Raw genomic sequence first — 17,920 nt, forward strand, 5'->3', positions numbered from 1 at the left:
CACAGAGATCACAGCAAATTAGAGGACAAGAACACTAGAATCGTTGCCTCTGCTAATTCCACTACACCACAGGGATTTTCCTGCTTCAGCAGGAAGAAAACACTGAAAACAATGAAGCAAGAAATTTCCAACACATATTCTAAAACAACTCCAGAACATCAAAATCTGGTAGGTATTTTCTAACTTTACTTCCTATGAAAGTGTGATTAAGATCTCTAATACAAAATACTTAATTACGCTCCCCCTTACAATGAAAAAAGAAAGTCATCAATTGAAATTAACAACTTAATTATATAAAGAGTAAAATAAGTGATGTATTACCTTGACAGGTCCGTTCATCTGTGAGTAGTTTATAGCCTTTCTGGCAGCTGCATTCAAAGCTGCCAACTGTGTTTCGGCAGAAATGGTCACAGCCACCATTGTTTACCAAGCACTCATCAATATCTGCAAGGAATGAAGGGGCAAAAATTTAGTTCATGACTGCAAATAGAGTATTTTAGGGTAGGAGTAGAGGAGTTTACTCAGATTCCCAAGGAGGCTTCTGTCCTTGTTAGGAAACAGGCTCATCAGATGTATCCCTTCCCAAACCTTTCTGGCAAGGCTAACTAAAGAGCTATGGCTGAATTGTTCTGGAGACAGAAGTATTTCTGTCAGCCGTGGAAAAAGTAAATGACCAAACTGAGGTACTTTGATGTTAAAAACAATTCAGGGAAGTTTCTTTATAGATGTAGTGATTTACCTAACAGAAGACTTCAGCTCGTGTAAAACATGAATCTCTCACCTAACACAGAAATTCTCAAAACATGAGAACACTTGAAAAAATGAAATAACAACAAACACAACATAAAGCACATTTGATTTATCACAAAATATTTCCATTATTACTATATAAAGAAATGAAAGGATACGTTGGAGAGGGTCCAGAGGAGGGTCATGAAGATGATCAGAGGGCTGGAGCACCTCCCCTGTGAAGACAGGCTGAGGAAGATGGGCTTGCTCAGCCTGGAGAAAAGAAGGCTGCGAGGAGAAGGCAGCCTTCCAGTACCTAAAGGGAGCCTGCAAACAGGAGGGGAGTCAACTCTTTGCAAGGGTAGATAATGGTAGGACAAGGGGAAATGGTTTTAAGTTGAGGGAAGGAAGATTTACGTTGGATATCAGGAGGAAGTTCTTTACCAAGAAAGTGGTGAGGTGCTGGAACAGGCTGCCCACAGAGGTTGTGGATGCCCCGTCCCTGGAGGTATTCAAGGCCAGGCTGGATGGGGCCCTGGGCAGCCTGGTCTAGTACTTGATATGGAGGTTGGTGGCCCTGAATGTGACAGAGGGGTTGGACCTTGATGATCCTTGAGGTCCACCTTGAGTCTACCTCCTATACCTTATAACTTCTCCCAGAAGTTTTGAAAATCTGGAACGACCAGTCCATAAAAGCTTGTGTAACATGGATACAATACGCCACAGAATCTCATTTGAAATGCAGGGCACTTTTCCACCCTTCCCTGCTTACAAAACTATGAATGCAGATTTTCTGCAAGAAACCCCACACCTACTACTTTTTCAGGAGAATAACACTGCAAAAATATCGGCCTTTTTAGAGATACAACAGCGGAGAAGCAATATGTCAGAGCCTTGGTCGCATACTTCTGAAAGAGAAAATGAGATCTTTCAGAAAAATAAGTGGAATATAATCTTTGCTATTGAAAAGTTTCTTACTGTAAGCTCTGAAACGTTGAAGTAACAGCTGATCATTTAAAAAGCAACTCCTGCAAAATGCAAAGCTAGGAACTAAAATGTGGAGATGGAAATTTATCAAGTATAGCACTATGCTGGTGAGTGAAGGGGGCATTTAGAATGATTTAAATTTAAGAGGACTTTGAGGGTCTGTTATTCACTCATTTTTGAAAACATGATTACACACATGGGAGAGTAGTAAGGCTCTTACCACATTTCTGCACATGGAATACAAAAAGCAGCCCAATATGTCTGCAAGAGTAGTGAGGAGGTTAATCTAGAAATTGTCATAGTTCAGAAGCAAATTCAGCCCACTTTCCTAAACGGTGCTTTGCTGCGTGGACACTGACCGAAATACATTCAGGAGGGTGTATGACTCCAATGAGCAAGAATGGCATATATAATTAAAACAACTTGCTCATGAGCTGGACATATGGAAAAGAGAAATGAAACCATAGAACAAATACTACTGTTTATTGGTTTTGTGTCTGCTTCTGCACAGGAGTGGACTTTGCATTCAATCCTACTAAAAGCATGAGGGTAAAATGATAGATTGCAGCTGTGGTGGTATCAAGCCCTGAGTGCTTTGCCCAAATGCAATCTCTGTCTCAGGTAACAGAGTTCTCAAACTGAGCTGATAGCAGGAGTCTTATTTCTTGTCCATGATCCTCAGGTTCTGGTGACTGAAACAGAGTAGCCAAGGACAGATAACCTTAAGCTCCCAACCTGACCTAGTGAAGATTACACTGCATGCTGCAATACATAACAGCATGAGACTGTAGGCAGCAACCCATTTGGTTTCTGCTATGATTACAAGCACAGGTACAGAACAGTGGTGAAAATACATGACTTGGTGGCCTAGTTCCCCAGCCATTTCCATTCTTGAGAGCGATCCCTCTTAGCTCCAACAAGTAGTAACTGGGGCTGTGGTACACTTCCCATGATGGATTACCTGCTTCATCCTTTTTCACAGCACAGGTGTACCTTGCCAAGACAAAACTTTTGGACTAATTCAACTGTAAATTAAAATTGCTAATATCTTGTGTATCATAAACACACAGAATAGTCATCCGTCATGAGGAAGGTCTCCTTTTCCCTTGATAAGAACAACATGACCTCTGGGCTATGAAGCAGAAATTACTTGCAGCCTGTCAACCACCATTCTGAAGGATTGATGTTTTAAATGATAGCCCTTGGATTTCACATGTTCACATTCCAGACTACAGTCTCGCTAACTTTTTTTTCAGGGTCTCTGCAGTCCACAAGGAACAAAAACGAAACCTTCCTGGCCTCAAAAGGTAGATTTGAAGCTGTTAATCCATTTCAATTCCACTGACAATGCAGCATATCAGTTTTACACCATCAATTCTTTGGAGTGATCCTGAACTAGGATCTACACCAAACCTGGGAGAGTCCACAGGAAAAGAAAGTATTTATTCATTTCTTCTCGCTGGATGACATGACGTGGCCTTTTGAAACCAGGACCATCAAAACAGAATAGAGGTCAAAACTGTTAGCTGCAAAAACATTCTAAATAACACAAACAGCGCCAGTGTCTCTGCTTTCACTGTATTTCTTTCCATGGCCATAACGAGACTGACAAGGCATGTAAAAATTATTTCACTCTATGGAGAGCAGTACATTGCTGCATTTCACTTGAAAGAGAGCAGTATCCAACCACATCATGTCTAACTGGTTCACAGAAATTGCATCAAGCCCACATCCCCACTATTTTTCTTTCCATAGCTATAAATAATTTGTGTTATGAGCCATGTGAAAATAAATGATTCCATTGTGTGAGAAGGGGGGGGCCCATTTATCTTTAAACTGACTGGTACCTACCTTTGTCAAGTGGCTCCCATGAACTTCACAGAGAGTATGCTTCCACGGCATGTCTGCCTACCATGCAGGGGAAGAAAAACACACTGGAAGCCCGTCGTGGTATCTCTACCAGATTTGAAATTACTTAGTCAAATCTCCCTGTATTATCTACTATTATTGGGACTGTCTGTAGAAGTTATGAAACGGTTGTCTTCAAACATAGCTCTGAAGTGGCTCCTTTTCAATTGATAATGCAAGTTGCATAAAAATAGCTCAAACTTTCCACAGCGCTCTGTTCCCCCCTATCCCCAGAAATACAAGAGTATTTAAGAGCTGTATTTCTCCACAAGGGTTGTATGTAAAATGCTCTGATAATCTGAGTTGATACAACACTCTGGCCATTTCAGACCAGGAGGTCTGATGGGCTGCCAGTGTGTTAGCAATGAAATCCAACAGGACTTCTCTTAATGTAGCAAGAGCATTGATATAGTTAAATGATAGCTTGCTCATACAAGCTGCTGATCTGCTACAAACACCAAATGACGTCCCCTGCACAAATGGGACACAGACCAATAACAGACTAAGGACAAACCACAGAAGTCTGTTGTTCTTTTTTTCCACACGTCCTTGTGAAGATTGATGGGAATGACTGTTCCTGATTCACTTTGTACCTTTTCAAGCTCTGCTTAGCATTAAGTCATGTTAAGAAGGCCCCAGTTCTGATCTGGATGCGTGTGCATGCATGAGTGTGTATGTGCTATAAACTCAGAAAGCCTTGCCTTGCCACACACAAGTCAGAGAACAAATTAAAAAGTAGTGATTTTAAGTAACTTAGAATTTAACTTTCCACGTAAGCAGCTTAAATAGAACTGAAAGGGTAATCAACGTGCAATCTTCGCTTAGCTCTCGAACAATGATGGATATGGAGATTTCCAAAGCCTCATCTCAGGCGGAAGTTAGGCTGCTTCTTTCAATGGCTGGACAAATATTTGAACTGATTCTGTCTGTCTAATCCTTTGCGGTATTAAAATGCTACCTAGCTCCAGGAAAATAATATACTCCAAGATCAACCAAAAATAATTACAGGAATGTCACGCCCTTCTTGTTTTTGCTAAACACAGCACGTTAGGATCAGTAACACTATTATCAACATTCAGAGGATATCGGTAGGCACGTTTCCTGCAGGGCGGGCTAGTCTGCCAATTCTTAGCTTTTTATTCCCACTCATGTCATTTTCCTCTGCTTTCTTTTCTTTCTTTCCCTTTTCTCATGCTTCTAAAAATCACCACTGTTCCCTAACCGTTATAACTATTGTTGCCTTGTTGACACAGGTATTAGTCCCCTGATGCATGCAGACCACAAAGTACTTCATAAAACAGGCCACAAAACTCTTTAACCTTGTCAGAGCTGGGGAAATAGACGCACAGAAAAACAAATTTACTTTCCCAAACATGAATCCCACCCCAATGCACAACCCAACAAGGCTGCCTTACTTAGTATGACAAACAGGACAGGCTTGCACAAAGCACACATCGCTTTACATTATCAATGTTATCAATGCTGCTAATGCTCAGATTACAATTGTTTTAATTTGCCTCTTATTTTTTCAGCGTAACTTCTAATACAGTAAGTAGCTTGGGATTAACAAAACCACAACCTACACTCTCATTGTGCTAAACAACACTTTCCATACCACAAGGGCTGCTCCGAAAGTAATGCCTCCTGTTTTATTACATCGTCCCATTGACAACAGAGGCAGATGTTGGTGGTATGGCAGTAGAGGTTTAACCTCCCTGACAATATTCCATTACATTCCGTTGCTGTGCAACAAACACCAGCAAAGAGCAGCCGGGCAAAAAAGCATCCGATGCGGAAACGTGTATGAAGCAATGGTGTGTCACTGAATTCTTCCAAGCAGAAAAAAATGGCACCCATTGACATTCATCAACACTTGCTGAAAGTTTATGGAGACCAAACAGTGGATGTGAGCACACAGAAGTAGTGGCACTGCAAGAAAATCTAAATGTAAATGCTGTCTGGTAGATTACAGGGAATTAGAAGTCCTAGTCCAGTTTTCTAATGGGTTTATCTAGCAGTCTGGGCAAGTTTTAACACCTCCCTACTTTATTTTATCTGTGTAATGAGGCATTGGTAATTATCACTTGATATTTTCAGGACAAATAATTTAAAATGAAATATTTTAATTGAACAAAGCATTTTGAAAAAAAAGTCATTTGCTGTAAAAAGTACTGTCAAATTCAGACGTTTTTCCTTTTTAGTCTAGGCTTTTGAGTGGTTTGATACAGCACCATGTATTGGTAGCATTTTTATCCTGGAAGACATTGTGAATATGTGTAAAACTGTACAGGCACACTCCACTTTAAGACGTACATGTGCTGTTCCACCGCTCTACCTGTGACTGTGCTTTCTGAACGGAGCTCACTGCCTCTAACATGCTTTGCATATTTCAGAGAGGAATAATTCTATTTATGCAGTATCTTCTATTTGAGGATTTCAAAGGCCAGGATCTTATCAACTTTATTGCATTAAACCTACAAACACTTCTGCAGGAGAGATAAGTTTAATTATTTCTCCTTTGACAAATGTGAGACTGAGACGGGTAGGGTAGTGCGTGACTTCCTTGCATCAGATAGCTATAAAATGAAATAAGGCATATATTATAGCACCTCTAATTTGAGTTTTGCACTTCAGTGACATCCTCATTTTCCCTCCCACGGTGCTAATTAACTGTAATGTATGATAATCATTACTGAACCAAAGTTCCACTAAGTAGCAAATGAAGGTTATCTACTTAATTAGCTTTATGGTTAGGTTGTGGGGCAAGGCATTTTCCTAATTAACAGAACTAAAACTAGACTGGGCAGACAGGAATGAGTGTAATTAAAATTTAATCTCCCTCATCCTGAAAACACGCTGCCCACAAAATGGAGAGCTTTGTGTAAATGCTCTTATAGCATGGGAGGGTTGAGGCAGGTTTCAACACATTTCCCTCATGTCACTTTCTCCATTTTCACCTGTTATCTTTCCAATTTCACAAAGAAACCTGTCTTCCAACACAGATGGTAATCTGTCACATATGGATTTAGGTGTCAGCTATTCTGCTCCAGGACACATCCACTCTGACATTATCCACCAACCAATCAATAAAAGAGTCTGCCAGGCTGCCAAGAGATCAATCACCTCGTAAAACAAACATTATGTCCTATTATTTTCTTATTACAGTTAATTAGATTCATAAAACACAAAAAGCTTTGAAAGTGAAAAACTTAGAAATGCTGTCAGAACAGTTTAGGCCATGATTTCTCGTTTGTGAAAGGGAAGGGATTTACTAAATCTATCAAGAAAAGAAAGGATTTTCATTTGAAAGTTTTGCTGAACACTGAATTCTTTTTTAAACATAAAAACATGTTAGTGCAATGCTACCAACCCAAACAGTGCAAGTTGTCTTAAGACTGTGATACCAGAATGTGAAGTGGATGGGGGATATAAAGAGAGAGAGTGATACAGTTAATACTGTCTAGAGCTAAATGCAAAAACAATTACAGAAAAAAGGGGAAAGAAAAAAAAGCCATGGAGATGCCAGAAAATAAAGTTAGTTTTCCTCCTACTGTAAGGTTTTACTAATGGAAGTGTTTTTTTTTGTAAAACACTGGAGAGGAAGAAATAAGTGTGCAGTTATGACTGGGGGACAACAAATAATGTCTCTCTTTTACAAAGCATCTGGGAAGTTAAGTACACTAGATTCTGTGGAACTCAAATGGTAATAATGACAATTTAAGCACATGTACACTTAGAGGTTGTGTTTAAAGTGGTGGTACCAAACTGTGCAAATATATAGGCTGAATACTTACCTCCCTTCATTATTCACATAGCCACTATTATCAAAATAATTTTACATTTAACGTGCATGTGTTTTATGTAGGAGGAGCTGAGACAGACAACTATATGAATTGGTGAAAGGTCTGCTCAATGGCTACATTAAAGGGGTTAATCCAGTGTCTCTCAAGGCAAAAATCAGACAAAACTGCTTGAGCTAATATCCCTGGGCACATTATCTGTTGTAAATCTCACTAAAAAACAATGCCTTGCTCTTACGGTATTCAATCTCTCCATGTAATCTCAAGGAAAAGCATAACAGCCAGTGAGAAAGCTGGACGCTGCTGGACAAAGATATAAGAATCCCTGGACTTAGCACATAAACCCAATTTACCTTTTAGTTATTTTTATTTTTCCCTTTGAAATCACTCTTTCCTCAGGAAGGCTGTGTGTTTGCTTTCAAGAATCTTAGCCTGCATCTAAACATTCCTATACTTGTGCTTGATTTAGTTCAATAGAATTTAAAACTAAAATTGGTGTTGGGTAAGGACATTTGAAGACACTGATATGCTCTCCAAAATCCCATTATAAAACTGTTTTTTTTAATGATAAAGCTACTCTTGCTGAAAAGGATAGTTGAATACTATTAATTCATGATAATTCAAATCCCTCATAACTGATAATGAATCAAAGAAAATTGGCTAGTGACCAACATTAACCCTCCAAAACTTTTGGAAGATATTTCTTCAGCCATCCAGGGATCAGTTCTGTATTTGGGAAGACAAATACATCACTGAGAGCAGGATATAGCCATATAAAAAACAAGGGATAACATATGATGAAAAAGTAATAATCAAAGAAAAAAATACTGTAAGTTTTGAATGTTGGTAGCTATGCTTATGTAAGTAGTTGACCCCCAAATTACAGAAAACACACTACACTTTGACATAATAAACTGTGGTTGCTGATCCTCGGGGAATTTTATTTTGTCAAATAAATGCAAGGTCTTTTCAACAACTGAAATGCAAAATATGACCCTCCCAAGCATTAATTTAAAGGATTTGACATTTTCAAAGCGGAGGTTCACAAAGACAAATAACAAATGCAAGTTTCCAGGGAGCAGGGATATTGCCTACTCATGAAAAAACCCTAAGTTAGTATACATGAATTTATTTTGTAGGGATAGATGGAACCCTTGGGAAGGAATGAAACTCAGTTACATGGCAGCTGACCCAAGCCTGCAATTTTTAAATGGAAGATAATCTGTTATATTATATTCATCTGTCAAGAATGAGTCTACAGCAGACAAATGAATTGAATGTCCAATTCCCCCAAAAAGGGAAGGGGTAGTGGAAGTTTCAAGCAGTCTGTATGAGATGAATTTGCAGCAACAGTTAGAAGGCAGATGTTATCCACAGTTCTATTTCACATTTTTTTTTTCCTTCCATTCTCTTTTCTTCTTTCTGACAAGTTTCACCCGTGTTACTACTTAAAATTTGAATTTCATCTTATTTTTTAAATCCCATGAGTTTATCATTTCATCATTCCTCACTGTGACCTGGAACTTCACATCCCTCTCAGAAAGTCTGGATCACATTATGTCTACATACCTCAAATTAACTGCATTGGTGCCTACTTGAAATATATACCCATCAGTCTACATCTGATGTTCACTTTTCCAGGCTTCTGAGTACTTGTAGACAGCTATTACCAACCATTTTCTGTGTTCTTTTCCCTCAAAATACCATATGTTTTCTCTTGGTGAACAGTATCTTTCTTCATCTTCTCCTATACCCCATATGGATTTACCCTCACCTCTGCCAATCCTTCTCTTCCTTCCATGACTCTCCCTCCACACCTTTGTCAGAGGCACCATCATCTTGACATGTGCCAGGTTTGTCTTTGCAGTGACAATGGTCCAATCCCTCTTTTCTTTAGTAAAGTGGGGGAGAAAAGCAGAATCTGAGTCACCCTTCAGCCTTTTCCAAGCCTTGAAACAGTTGTTTCCAGGACAGCCATAATGGGACAGATGAATATAGCTCCTCTTTGGGCATGACACAGAGCTCTTCACTGAGAAACTGCATCTGCCTGCCAGATGCTGTGACTATTTTCCTCATATTGGGTTATTCTTATTTGTTCTTTGTCTTCAGACTGGATAACATAGGTATAAACACACTAAATGGCTGTAGCCTCAGCAGAGAGGCCATTGCAGACAGGCTGCCATGTTTGCTTCTTTAATCCACATTTACAGAGACATTTGCAGTTTTTTTTGTAGCTACCTGGCAGCTTGTGTCCTAGTCTGATTTCCTTGTCTTCCTTGTCTGCTCTTCTAAAATAAGCAGCTTGTCTGAACTCAGGCATTGTTCTTCCATCAGTTTTCCCTTTCTGAATCCTGAGCTTGAGTTTTCTCAGACATCTTGCTCAGGTCCTTCAAAACTGCCTCTGTTGTTTAAAATTCCTTTTTGGTTTTAACCTTTCTTTTGCCTCCCTATATAACAAACTGATAAACTCTGCACCTTCTTCCTTCAACAACCACAAGTCTACTTATTATCTACACAGTGTTGCCATGCATATGGTTGATTGATATATCAAGGAATTCCCTGTGGAAGCACTGACTGGGTTGCACTCTAATACAGTCTTGATTTTCCCAAAGATGTCACAAAGGGCGTGTTCTCAGAAATTCTTTCCAGCACTCAAACACCTAACAGGACCGTTGTTTTCATGATGAAAGTGTTAATTTTCCTCTAGTTTAATATTGCTTTTCTTTACTTTTTTTCTTCAGTTAGGCAGCTGCATCCATTGTTTTATAGTCCTAAATCACCAACTGCCTGCCTTTGGTTGCCTCTTCGACATGTGTCTCCAATTTCTTCCTCGTGTTTTTTCAGAAGTAGCGGATTAGGAAAGGGAAGAGGAAGAGAGATTCTTTGCTGCTGCAACATCTACCCAGGAAATATGTTCATTTCCATATATCACTTAAGTAGTTTGAGATTCATAGAGCTTCTGTGGCCTTTACTAAGATAAAATGACATGTGATCTTATGGTCCTTTACACAGAAACACTCTAAAATGGTAGGAAATTGTCAGCAGGCATTTTACAGAAGGTCCAGTAATTTTTAGTTGAACACTGAATTGCATATTTAAGCTATGCAACTTGCAGCTATATAGAAAATGACTATTTTGATTGCTCCTAAAATCACTAGTCTAGCTACTGGAGGACATTTTCATTACCATCTTTCTTCACGTAATTCTTCCATTCATTATTTAGGTGCTAACTTCTGACACAACACAGACATGTTCATCTGTCCATTCACCACTCTGCGTCTATACATACAGTTTATGCATGCAAAGATAGCAGAGGTTTCTGCATTTAATATTTTTGCTTGTTATTAAAAAAAAGATCAGCCACAAGATTTGTATCTGACTTCAATCCTTTTCAGCTTCTTTAAACTACAAACTCAGTGAGATCTTGGGTTTGCTTCAACAATGAAGTTCTGTTATAAATTCAGCTTCAGCTCTTTCTCGTTGCCTTGTATTCATCATGAAAAGGGCAAATTTTTTTTAATTCATAACTGTAGAGGCTTCTGACCATATCTGTCCTCTTTTGCTTTCTGATAGCTTTTTATTTAAATGTACAGAGAAGCAAACTCAAATGGTGCTTATATTTGAACACGCACTTATTTCTAATCACAAACAATGGATGGGTACATTGTTATAGCTTTAAAGAAGAGTCATGTAAGGGCTTTGATGGAAGTAGAGTTGCTGTATAATGAATTATGAAAACTAGATCTTGATTTGACTAATGGGAAGGTAACTTTAGGTTTAAGTTGATGAGAAGCAGGGAGAAAGACTCTGAAGGGAAGTGGAACATGTAACTCAGATGAAACAGATCTTGAAGGCAAGCAAGGTAGATATCCTGTATAGTTATCCTGTAAGGATTAGGCTATTTTCTTACGAGCATGTTATTGCAATATGACATGAGTTCAGAGCATGCCAGCTGTTCCATGTTATTTCAGAATGCACATACATTTAAGCTTGTGCAAATAGGAGGTATCTTAGCGATACAATGTAGGACTTCTAATCCCAACAGGAATGACCTAGGCTGGTGTGTTTTATTTTATCAAAGGGTCACCTATTTTTCTGACCATATTCTAAAAAATAGGACATCATGGGATTCCGGAGAGAAGTAAAAGGTACAAAATCTAAGCTGGTGCACTCTAAGAGCCAATGCATAGGAGATAGGACAGAGGTTCTAGCTTGGTATCCACAGCAAGGACAAAATGGCCTTGGGGATCAAAGGAAGAGTGGCAGAAGGCACAGCCTATATAAAGGCCTGAGAATGACAACCTCTGCATTAGTCAGCTTCTTCATAGAGGGTTTGAGAACTCAGTGTATCTCAGTCTGTTTCCATCTGCAAAATTTCCCATGATTTTTAGTGGAAACACCACAACAGTAAATGAAAGCCTGCTGAGAACAATCCCATCTTTCCCTTAGTTAACTTTTCACAGACTCTGAGGAACACGCATACTGTTGCTCTGGGATATCCCAGAGCAATCCATCCCAGATAGCTTTATCTACGCACAGCAAGTAAAGAGAAGCTACTTATTAACCTAAAGGACAAACTGATCTCAGTAGTCATCACCGTACCTTAACTGAGAGTAAGGCAAAGGCATCATTTTCCACATACAATTTTCCAAACCAAACAATGAATATAAGGCACCATATCAGCAGAACATTAGCAAAATTTAATTTGCTGTACATCAAATTACTCTGGCATCAAGCAGTGATGGCAGGAACCAGAACTAAAATCATGAGTACAGCCATTCTATTAACTACATAAATTATCTTAAATATACACCACAGAAGTAAATGCCATTTCAGGTGCTGCTATTATCAATGGAAATACAGTCAGAAGAAAAGGGTATAAAGCAAGCAGGTTTCAGCCCCTTCTGGATTTACCAGAGGTCCTGCTTAAAAAACCCACTGCTGCTTGTCATCTTGTGTCTGACATTTATGCTGACATTTGCTGGTGCCACAGCACTCTGACTGCAGTGCAGATGATGACTGACAGCAGCTTACTTCATTTTAGTTTACTCTTTCTCACCATTTGCATATATGATTTTCCCCTACTTTTTTGAGAGAGAGCACTGGAAAATGCTAATGGCCCATTATGACTAATGGCTCAAATACATATGTTCTGCAAAAACAGCATGTATTCAGTGAGGAGGAAACTAAACAGACCTCTTCACATGTGTGAAAAAACATAATCTATCTACTTTTACGTTGCTAGAGCAACTAAGCAAGAGCACTAACGGGAGAATCCCAGAAAGTATACTGCAAATCTCAAGTAATAGTAGTCCAGGCTGTTATGAATCGAATTGCCTCTATTAGCAACCTGTAGAAATTTGAACTCTGGAGGAGATTATTTAAATTCTTTTTAATTTAAAATGCTGATGTACATGAATGAATTCAACAAGAAAGACAAGAACAGCTTTATAGCGTAATGTCTTAGTGAATCTAATGCAATTCTTAATCCTGGATTAGGCTTCTAATCTCCCTGCTCAGTATGTTCATTTACCTACAACACGATTACCAAAGGCAACAAAGCAAAATCAGAAGGATATATTGTAATGACAGCAGAGAAAGGTTATGCACAGATAACACATGCTTAATTTTGTATTGAAGAGACAGTGGCTCCCTTTAGTTAGCATTATATATGGATATAATGCATATATAATGGACATAAATCCTCTTGATTTACTGTTGCCAATACTTCTTTCTTTCCCTTCTCCCCCGTAGGGAAGTATAAGTTCCTTCCTACTCATCAGACCTGTGTGTAAAAGCGACTGAGGTTCAAATCTCATCTTTCCCACAGTGGTAGGCAGGTTTCTACATTCTCCCCCTCAAGGTAATGCTCCCAGTCATACGGGAGCAGAAAACAGCCCCTTCTGCCCTTTTCGCAAACTTTCTGACTTAGTAGGCAAGGGAATACCTGCCAGAACAAGTGAACCAAGAAAAGAAGGCCAATTTTCCACTGTAATTCTGATCTAAGATTAGGGACACTGGAACTTGAATGAGTATGCACTGCAAGCGCCGGGAAAAATTCAGGCACCGTGGAAGTTTTACTGGTGAAAGTTTAGGTCCTGTGGGAATTTACATTGCTTGAAGCAATGCAGAAGGCAAGTATATAAATCCCATGGCTGTGCACCTCCATACGGAAGTTACATACTTCAGCAGGAAACTCAGGTGTAGTTTTCAGCAAGCCATTTTAGTGATGATTTCTTCTCTAACGCTGCTTATGCATTTATGAAAAAGTCACGTACACCTTTGGTAAAATGACGGTATAACTTAAGTGGAAACCTTCCAATTTTCTGTGGGAATCTAACCCAAGGAATACTTTTGGTATTTAGGTGACTACTTTAAGAAGGTCTCTTTATAGCTAAGGAAGAAAACCAGAACAGTGCCCAAACAAACAAACAAAACATTCACATGAATTTATTTGTGTCTGTCTTACATTTGTCTCTTAATCTTAGTTCAGGAGACCTGAACCAAACCTCTGGACATGATTCTGAAGGCCCTGAAGCACCTCTATGATGTGAGAAGAATGGCTGTACATGCCAGCATCTGCCTTACTGTAAACTTGACTGATGCATATATTTTACATAGCTTATCTTGCACAGGGATGTATTTTACTGTCAAACTTCTACTGGTATGCAAAAGGAATGTTGAGTCAGGCATATTAAGCAAACAAAACCTTAGTTCATCATTCTTCTGTAAAACTTTCCTCATTTAGGCACTCTGAGAAGAAAATATACTACTCTGAAACTTATCCAATCAATCACAGCCAAACAAAGTGAGGATCATAACTGAAGTGAGCCACCAGTCGACATACCGAACTAATGGTAAGTAATGAAAGTTACCTACAATTCCTTCTGGTGTTTCTTTCAAAAACAAAAACAAACCAACCAAACAAAAACCCCAAAAAAGAAAAAAAGAGGAAACATTTTCCGTTTCGTATGAATTGATCAGGATTGACAGGATGCAAATTTAAAAAGCTTCCATCAATTTAATCCAGTTTAGTGAAAAACCTAAAACAGACTTTAAGTAATTTTGACTAATGGAATGATGGAAGGAACCTTAACTGCTCACAGATATTCTGTATCCAGGAAATGAAGCCAAATTGGCCAGCTAAACGGTTCATTTTGAGCTTTTCACTTAGTTTAAGTGTGTTCTGAATGAAAAGAAAGGGAAGTTTTCAACATCAGAACCGTATTCTCATACCAAATTGGTATGAGCATTATTTTTTACATTTAATTTAATGAAACCTTTCAGTTTGTATTTACCAAAACACGACATAGTTTGCTTCACTGAAACTCATTCTGTAACAAAGTCTTTCCTCATAGATACAATTCAATTTTCAAAATCGAATTCACTTCCAGATTTTCATTTTTTTTTTGTATCGAAAAATAATTTAAAATGCATTCTCCTGTCATAATATGCTGCAACTGAGAATGATAAAAAAGTGCAATTGCTACATCAACCTAATAAAGCCAATGCAATAATTCCCTTATGTTTCAGTAAAATTTGATTCGGCTCTTTGACTGAAATAGCTTATTAGTCACCATGCTCCTGGTTTTCATTTCTGGATTGCTTAATGATAGGGAAGGTTACAGAGTTGAGTTAGTGGGTAAACTGGTCAACGATAAGGCATTTCTGACACTCCCACAGCAGCACAGTCAAGTATTTAAGCGTGTAAGTGCCACATTTCTCTGCTGCATCTGAATGCAAAAGCATGGGGGGCTGTTTCAAGGAAGTAGAGAGCACACCACGTTTCTGGGTAACCATGACAATGAGACAGCAGGAAGAAGAAATGTTTGCCCAAACAGCATCCAGCCACATAACCTCTGCATAACACTGCTCTGGTTAAACAATATGCCAAAGGGCTAAGAAGGGCTTACTTAGTGTACACTGCACAGTAAATAAAATGCCCCAGCCTTAGGTGTAGATGTGCAGGGGCCTTTCTGTGTCTTAAATACATGTCTGTGAGATCACCTGGACTTGGCAAAGTTTCATTTGTGCGCATGAGTTAATGTTGCTATATTTAGCAGTATTACCAATGTAAGACCACATTGCTACTAAAACCAATGACATTTTGTCCCAGCTGAGTATGTGTTTCCCCAAAATCCCACTCTTGAGCTTGCTTGAGAAAGTACTGCAAAATAGCAAGTTAGCTAAACAAAACAATAGTCATCTTGCTATTACAAAACATCCATGGGGTATGCAAAGTTAGATGGCACTTTACAGAAAGCCACATTTGTGCTGAGGCTCTTGCTCCATACACCTAGAAACTCACTTACGCTTCTCTTCTGTTTTAAAATTGTACTCTGCCATCTGAGTCTTGGGATGGGGTGAATATGGCACCTGCACAGTTAGACTGCAGTTAGTCAGGCTGCATTGCTCTGGGGCACAGGAGGGCCTCAGGGCACAGTTTCTTTGTTAAATCCCTGCGGAAGCGATGAAACAGAGAACTCTGATGCCACATGGTCTTGCATTTTATGTGTTGCCAGAAGCCCACGGTCCTTCCCCTTGACCTAATTCACATCTTATAGTACCTCCAAAGCAAACTCTTTATTGTTTGATCCAGTTCAGAAGCTGGACTTGAACAATCTTCAGAAAATAAACTAGCTTGACTTCACTCCTCTTGAACCCCACAGGTTTTTCAGAAATGAATCTCCTGCTTTATCAGCTGTATATACGTTGTATTTAATATAATTAAAATGCTAAAGTGATGAATCTTCTCACTGAGGGCAAATTATAGCTGAATGCATGAAATAGGTACTCAGCAGGAAAGAAGTACAGAAACCAACAAGCAGGGGAGCTACAGACTAGGGAATCCCAAGATGCACAAGGTAGGGCCTATTAAAAAGTGGGTAGGAGGCAATGAGCAGCAAGCATCCTGGGCCACTGTGTCTTTTAATCCCCTGTCTCCCTTTCTGTTTGTATTAGCTGACTTCTGTAGATGACTCAGTAGGCATGCACGGAAATGAACTACACTGCTTTGGCAGGCACAGCACAAAACCAACTCAGAATCAAGCTGGGGTCACTAAATTACAACGGCGGGATAAACTAAATAGTATGAGTTAGAGGGAGGATGTGGAGTTCTTTTTGTTTGAGATGTGTCTGTTTTCCTAGCTGACAAAGGCCTGCATGGTTTGGCTTACTTAGAGATATGGCTAACAGCTGATAGGAAGACTGAAGGGAAAAAAAAGATCTTTTTTCATTCTGTGTCAACCCAGCTGAGAAAAGACTTGCGTTTGAAACTAACTTTTAAGAAAAACAGCAAAATATTGATGAATCTGGATCTTAGTCACTACTTATACAACTGAAGGCCCTTCTAATTAGGCTGCAGAGGTCTGTTCTTGTCACCTTTGCTCTTACTTCACTGCAAGACCATGTAAGTTATATGAGAGTATAAGGGAGAAAGAATTGGAGATAAAAGTTTTCAAGCTCTCCTCTTCATCTCCCAGAAACTTAAACAGTCTTCCGCTACAGTAGTCCTCTTACAGGCTATGCAGCTACCTGTATGTATTCCACGCTAAGTCTCCATTCACAATGATTTTTCCTTCTATTTTATTGACATTTGATACAGACCAGACTGCACATGCATTAAGTAAGGAGTCTGATTCTTTGAACTCCCATTTCCCATTGAGTCTGTGAAAGAGATCGATGTGTAGAGACTCTGAAGATAGATTCTTTACATTACTCAGAACTTGCTTCCCTGCAGCCTCCTATTCTGCTATATTCAGGAAGGGCCAGGAGAAATATCAGAACTTCAGTCCTGACTCAGTTTTGTACTCTGCAGTTTGAATCCATCCCAGCTTTTATGATAGAACTATAGAACTTGAAATACGCTACTGCAAACAAAATGCGGACCAATTAGTTATGTTTAAAGAGTTGCATACTCTTTGAAAAAAATATCCTTTTTGTGTGTGCATGCTTGTCTTTATTCTACATCAAAATGCTAATGAACTTCCACACTACTAAGCAAAATATCTGTCAAAGTTTTGAAAAGCAAACTATCAATATTTATCTCATACATTTAAAAATTAAAACTGTTGTTTAATTTACCTGACTCCCCAGTTAAACAAACGAGGAAGGAAGGAAGGAAAGCAGCAACAGATTTCCATAAAATAGCAGCTTGTTAAAAACACACTATTGAAGAAATCAGCTACATGTGAGGTAGAACTACAAATTGCGTTATGCCCCCCTTGGAGTACTCAACAGTTCAGACATGAGTCTTATTTAAACCTCAGCTACTCCATAATTTCAGCAAATACATAACTTCAAATAGTAGCTGTACTATATCAAATGCCATAGGGAGGAAGATGCCAAAATGGATGAAAAATCATAGACTTTCCAATAAAAATATTCTTTTTGGTCAATGTTATTTGCTAAATATAACCTAAACCTATAAATCATTTTGCTCAAAACCACAACTGCATTTTTTTTGTTAATACAGTAATTAACCCTCCAGTTCCTCT

General features: G+C 38.9%; 1 protein-coding gene across 4 annotated transcripts in view; it reads right to left on the minus strand.

Annotated features, from left to right (window-relative positions):
- SCUBE1 (signal peptide, CUB domain and EGF like domain containing 1) overlaps positions 1 to 17,920 on the minus strand; it is a 207,272-nt gene that overhangs the window by 53,100 nt on the left and 136,252 nt on the right. For all 4 annotated transcript variants that reach the window (XM_015291284.3, XM_015291278.3, XM_015291272.4 and 1 more), the window contains one exon: positions 322 to 444. In XM_015291284.3, coding sequence (XP_015146770.1) covers positions 322 to 444 — 123 coding nt within the window. The remainder of the gene's footprint in view (positions 1 to 321; positions 445 to 17,920) is intronic.

Source organism: Gallus gallus, chromosome 1, assembly GCF_016699485.2.
Source record: "Gallus gallus isolate bGalGal1 chromosome 1, bGalGal1.mat.broiler.GRCg7b, whole genome shotgun sequence".
In the NCBI taxonomy this organism is placed as follows: Eukaryota; Metazoa; Chordata; class Aves; order Galliformes; family Phasianidae; genus Gallus; species Gallus gallus.